The sequence below is a fragment of the Octodon degus genome, unplaced genomic scaffold (genome assembly GCF_000260255.1).
Source record: "Octodon degus isolate 3935 unplaced genomic scaffold, OctDeg1.0 scaffold00058, whole genome shotgun sequence".
NCBI lineage: Eukaryota > Metazoa > Chordata > Mammalia > Rodentia > Octodontidae > Octodon > Octodon degus.
In genome coordinates this window covers 559,019-565,383 of record NW_004524634.1, presented here as the reverse complement: position 1 = coordinate 565,383, position 6,365 = coordinate 559,019, and the positions used below count along the sequence as shown (strand labels likewise).

The window sequence follows — 6,365 nt, the reverse complement described above, 5'->3', positions numbered from 1 at the left end:
GCGCGCGCGCGCGCGGTGCTTTCCGAAGGGTCCGCCAGGTGAGGGAGGCAACCTGTGGAACAACGGGTAGTGTCTCTTGATCACTTAGCATGCACTCTTAAAAATTTAAAATTTTTATCCCTTTCTTCCGGGCTGGCCCAAATAGCCATACCTATGACAGGGCCGTTACATATTATATTGCTTCCAGCCACTTCCGTCTCAGCAGAAACCATTCCTAATCAGTTAACAGATTCCCTGATGGAAGAGACTAGAAATGTCCCTGGCTATCCAAAGAACACACGTTATGGATCACACACACTCGCGCCTGTTTAAAATATTAGCTGTGAAAAATTTAAAGGATGTCTTTTCTGAAACAGTTAAAAATAGACCCTTTTATTGCATATTTTGAGAGTTGCTTTTTACTGCCTAAATGTGTGAACTTTGGAGATTGTGAGAATTTTATCCTGATAAGACATTTTCTAATTGAAGGTAACTTTTCCTTTGGCAATAAGAATTGTATTCTTATTCTTATTCTTATTTTTTTATTTACAACTGACCTGATTGCTGGAAGAAAGAGCACTTTTATTTATTTTTGAGACATTGTCTTCCTATGTAGTTCAGAATGGCATTGATCTTGCTAGCCCTTGCTGGCCTCAGATTCACACTGATCCTCCTGCCTCGGCCTCCTAAGTGCTGAAATAAGAGGTGTGCACCACCTTGCCTGGCAGAAAGCATTTTTAAAACATGTAGGATTACAGCAGACAAGACAGCACTTGGGGAACATTCTTTGCAGCCTGTTGCTGAAGGAACTGAGGAGTTGCTGTGTACACATTAGTGTGTATTTTTCCTATATTTAACTTTATGTTCATTGTAATTTCTGAAAATAAGCAGGTTTAAATTTAGAGTAGATTAAAAAAGCCCACACAAACACAGAAAGACCTATAAATAGTTTACTGAAATTATTAGAGCTGACTTTGGAATCAGTTTTGCTATGTCTAGTTAGTGGCATGGTTTTGCAAAAACACATACTTCCCATACTTTAGAGCTGTAAAGCAGTGCATCTCCCTTGCTTAGTCCCTGAGTGCTTCGTTTGTTGAGTAACTTACTTAATGATGAGGCGTGTGCTTAGTCAGATACTTAACATTCTGGTTACAGGCCATTTCCTTATCTTGTTCCAGGAAACGAGAGTCAAAGTATTACATATTAAAAAATCAGGTCTAGTTTAGGAAAGGCCCAGGTAAGGGTGAGGCATTTAGGGTGGAGACTGTGTTGGGATTTTTCACAGTATATCCATTAAACAGTTTTTCTGCTGAGAAAATTGTTATAAAAAAATAAGTTAGTATAGTATTTGAGGAATTTCAAAGGTTCTGTTTTTTTTTGTTTTTTTTTTTTTCCAAAGGTTCTGTTTTTATCCCAGGCCAATTTCTTCTGTGATACAGATACTATTCCTAATTTGTTTCCCGTTATGTATATTCTGAAAGCAGACTTCAGAACATGAGTTTTTCTTTTTCTTTTCCTTTTCCTTCCTTCCTTTCCCTCCCTCTTGTCTTCCTCCCTTCCTCCCTCCCTTTCTTTTCCTTTCCTTCCTCTTTCCTCCCCTCTTTGTTTCTTCTTTTCCCTTCCCTTCCCCTCCTTCCCTTCCTTCCCTCCCTTCCCTCTTCCTCCTTCCCTTTCCTCCCCTTTCTCCTCCCCCTCTCTCATCCCTCTCCCCTCTCTCCTTCCACATTTTAATCATGCTAACAAAAATGTCTAGGCAGACAAATCCAGTGGAAATGACAATAGTTGGGAGCATTTTAGAGGTTCACCTTCTGATTACTTGCTGCTTAGCCAAGTTTTTGTAAAACAATTTATTTCAATATTGTAACAGTATGTTGAAACAGAAGCCAAGGATGGAACTTCTGTGAGAGGCTTTAAATACTTATACTGATAAAACTGTTATAATGTTTACTAATTTAAAGTGTGGACTTTTTTTCTCCCTTTTTCTGTAATTCAGAGAGAGCTTTTTTTTTTTTTTTGCATATCAGAAATGCATTTTTATTTGAAAACAACTTAAATTTTTAGACAAATGATTTTAGTATATAAACTTGACTTTGTTTTTATATAGAGTATAAAGATTTCCATCATTAATTTTCCATATGAAGGGAATTATAGGCCGGAAGGAAAATATGTTCTGCACACAAGTGTGCATCTTTCATGTGCGGCACTGAAAATGAACAGTGTAGTGCTCCTACACATAAATTAGATCAAGTGACATTATACATGGGGGGAGGTTATTCTACATAATCTGATTGAAGAGGCAAACATGACACAGAAACTGTGCAAATAAGACCAAGTCAGAAAATTTAGTTAGGACACTGCAACTTATATGGGAAGGTCTGTGAGGCTGTAGTATATACATACCACATTAAAACAGCAAGGAAGAGCTATTTATAGAGAAAGGCTGGAATGAGAGATTTTCACTAAAGCAAATTAACTTGTCAACCGCCAAACAAAACTGTGCACATGAGTGTTACTATACTGAAGGCATGTTATACAGTTTCTGTGCAGCATGCTAAGGGGTAATTAGAACGTCTTCAGTGGTGCATATGAAACATGGATAGCCACATTTTTGCCTTTGCCAAATTTCAAGCATGTCTTATCTTAGATGGAGTATAGCTTTTATCTATTATTTCAACCTGTAAAAACATGTGACGACAACGTTCATTCTGTGCCAGAGGATGACCAGCGACCTTGTTTATAAATTGCTTCAGGCCTTGCTTCCTTTCCTCAATAAAATTGTCATCAAATATTCCATCATCTCCTCTAAAAGGAAGTTGCCGCAAAAATGCCTTCCCAGGGAGCGGGGGAACTACAACCTTGCTCTCTCTTTCTAATTCACTTCGGAGCCATTCAGAGTCGCTGTATCTTCTTCTAACAGTAGATTCCTTTAGTTTGAAAATGGGAAGATTTGTCCTCACTTAGTTAGCTCCATAGCTTGGAAAGGCACAGAGCAAGCTGCGTGGCTAGGCGGCCTCTGCGAAGTCTCCAGGACAAGGCCAGAGAGAGCTTTTAATGTGTTAAGTATTGTGAGCCTTCTAGAGAAGAATAGAATGTGTTTTACAAGTTATTATCTGGGAATTGAAACCAAGGCCTCTCACAAACCAGGCAAATACCTAGGACAGAGCTACTGCCTCTGCAGCCCTTTTTGAGATGGGATATTATCAAGTTTACCAGGTTGGCCTTGGCTTTTACATTCTCCTATCTCAGCTTTCCAAATACTGTTGGGGATTACAGGTATGTGCCACCCCCCCTGCTTTTCATAGACTTTACTGTTGTTTTTATAACATGGAGTTCATCAACCCTTCTGAGTTGATGCAGTATAAATGTGGAATTTTGTGAATGAGGTTTTATTCAGAAATAGTAAGGAAACCTAAAAGTATTCTGAAATGAATCTTTATTTTTCTTATTAAGTAGTTAATTTAGTTTTATAGTCTTGGAAGTAATTGAGGGATGTTGATACTAGCTGCTAGGATGTCATAAAATCAGTACTATTAACATATCCTTGGAAATCATTCCAGATATAAAGAAGTTTTAAGAGAAAATAATTACTTAATAAGCATTTCCATTAGTGGGTTTTCTGAGATGGGAGAATAGATCCTAGTAATGAGTAATGGAAGGAAGTTGCTAGGTTCTGCTAATGAACCATTCAGGGTGGGAAAGGAATTTACAGCCTACCAGTTTGGGGAGTTCTGCTCTTAAAGATTCACAAATAGGAAGATTAAAGTTCTCAGAATTTCTTAAGGTTTTAATCATGAAACCGTTCTTCACATTTCTGTTTAACATCCCACAAAATAGTTCTGTTTCTGGGGTTTAGAAATTTTTGACTATATTTGAGGTACTTAGAGAGTGTTAGAAGATACTATGGTTGCAGGAAGCGATGGCTTTATACTTGGGCACTTGGTCTTTTGGAGAGATGCCTAAAACAAGGACTTACCTTCAGGGCATTGCTGTCTGGTCTCAGGGAACAGCCTGAGCGCACATGCAGTAGCTGTCCGTTATGTTGTACCACACAGTCCATGTTCATCGCTGTGTTATGGACCACAGGTACACTGAGTGGAAAATCAGAGACTGGAGAGCTCTGGGCTTTGGTTATCAGGAATGTTCTCCTTGAGAAAGTATCAGTGGGTAGAGAATTAGCCTGACAGGAGAGATTAATCATCAGTTGTGACTGTTACTTGTCAGTGAGTGGAAGTGAAATTAAACTGAGAATTACCACTAGGAAGGTTAAAGGAAGAAATAGAAATTCCAGAAAGGAAGACCAGAATGCACTGGTTGGAGGCAAAAAATGTATTTAGGATATTGCCTTGGGTAGGTTACAAAAGTGGAAATAGACCATTTTTTTTTCTTTTTTCTTTTTTTGGTGGAGCCAGGGATTGAATTTAGGCCCTTGTGCTTGCCAGGGAAGCGCTTACTCCACTGAGCCATCTCCCTGGCCCTTTTTAAAAAAATTTTTGAGGGCTGGGTGGAACCCAGGATAGGCAGTGCTGTGTGATTCTCAATTTCAGCTCTAGGTCATTCATGTTTAATTTCACAAAGAGAAGTTTATTGGATTTGGTTATAAGAAATCATTGACAAGTTACATATATGAAAAGAGAAGTGCCTGAGTTTGTGTTGAGGTGGAGTGTGGTAACAATATTAGAAGAATATTCTGGGAATGAGGTCCTCTGGGAGCATTGAAAAGTTGAGGGGCTGGCGATGTCAGAGCACAGTTTCCCAAAGTGTAGAGGTACTCGGTCTGGTCTGCAGCGCTACAAAAAAAAGAAAAAGAAAAAAAGAAAAAAGCAAGAGACAGAGACAGAGGACAGGGACAGAGACAGAGACGAAGACAAAAAGGGAAGGGTGTGTTGAATTCTAAAGGTGTGGTTTCTGATCTACAAACTGAGAAGTTATTACAGTGTGTTTATTGCTTGACTCATGTTAGGCATTGTTTTCAAGTTGAATAAAAATTATTGTAGGTCATTGAATAATAAAAGTTAAACCTATAATAAAAGTCTCAAAAATAAAAGTTTCATATTTACAAAGTGGATAATCATTTATCAGGAGTTATAAGTAGGAGAGTAGTATATGGAATCTTTCTTTTGAGCTTCCAGGGGAGAATGAGAGAGGCACATAGGATACTACTCTGTCTATGACATGAAGATGGAGGCGTCCATTGTATGAACAGCTACCAAAATTGAGAGGAAGAGGTAAATGGGGATTTGCGAGTGGTGTGTATTTGAGAGTCTAAAGTAATTTATGAGAGAAGTTTGGAAATTATGTAAGTGATGAATTAACAGGATTGCCAGCAGTTGAGAGGGCCTATATAAAAGTGTGGTAAAATAGAGGAAATAAGTTCTACATGTGTCTCCTAGTTCAGTGTAGAAGTGAGTCTCAGCAATTAAGAGCACAGTTGGGCCCCATGGGTAAGAGTTGACAGACTGATAAAAAATTGTGGTCTAATGGAATGGTCAGAGAAATGGGAGGGAGAGATAGACTCTGAAGGTTTGGGAGAAGTGCATGCTTCCGCGGTGATGTAGGTAGATGTGAGGAGTGATCAGAGAGATCGTGACTTGAATGGTGCTTTGACTATGGAGTGTTACATGTGCAAGAGAGGAGCTCAGAGAACCCAGTGATAACCGGTGATTAAAACAAAGGAACAGAGATGTGAGCTAGCTAGATGTGGGGATTGAATGTGGGGCCTCATGTATATTAAGTATGTGTCTTATTACTGAGCTGTACTTCAGCCTGAACTAAGATTTATAAATAGGAAAAAAGATGTAAAGCAATTAGAGAATACATAAATAACTGAAATAACTGAAGTTCTTCATTGTGTCACTGTTAGAATTTTTCTTTGTGTTCTTAAAGTTGTAGAAAATGTGGTCTCAAAAAATACATCATTTTAAAAGAATCTTACATTAGATTGGTGATATTTTGTGATAAGCATCAGGTTGATGGTGTACCCAGCGCTGGGGAGGCTGAGACAGGATAATTGTGAAGAGACAAATCTCAATAGGAAGTAATTATTTAAAATGTAATAAATTTGTTAATATCAATGTGTAGTAGTTAAGTAGCATGAGTGGATTAGTGTGTACTGACTTGTTAATCTCAAAGAAAATGGAAAGAACAGTATATATTGTCATCACATGTGTTAAAAAGAAGTCTTTTAGGTCGGGGCTGTAACTTAGGGATAGAGCATGTGTTTAGCATGTATGTGGCCCCAAGTTAAATTCCAGCACTAAAAAATGCCCTCTAAAACTAATTATAAGGTTTGTAAATGTAAACGTGGTACATACTTGTAATTCTAGGTACTTGGAAAGCTGAAGCAGGAAGATTGTAAATTTTAGGTCAGCTTGAGCAATTTAGTGAGA

The 6,365-nt window shown here is 38.2% G+C and overlaps 1 protein-coding gene across 1 annotated transcript in view; it reads left to right on the top strand.

Moving 5' to 3' along the window:
- Gfpt1 (glutamine--fructose-6-phosphate transaminase 1) overlaps positions 1 to 6,365 on the top strand; it is a 103,630-nt gene that overhangs the window by 1,200 nt on the left and 96,065 nt on the right. Inside the window, exon 3 of the mRNA XM_023718401.1 lies at positions 357 to 468. Coding sequence (XP_023574169.1) covers positions 357 to 468 — 112 coding nt within the window. The remainder of the gene's footprint in view (positions 1 to 356; positions 469 to 6,365) is intronic.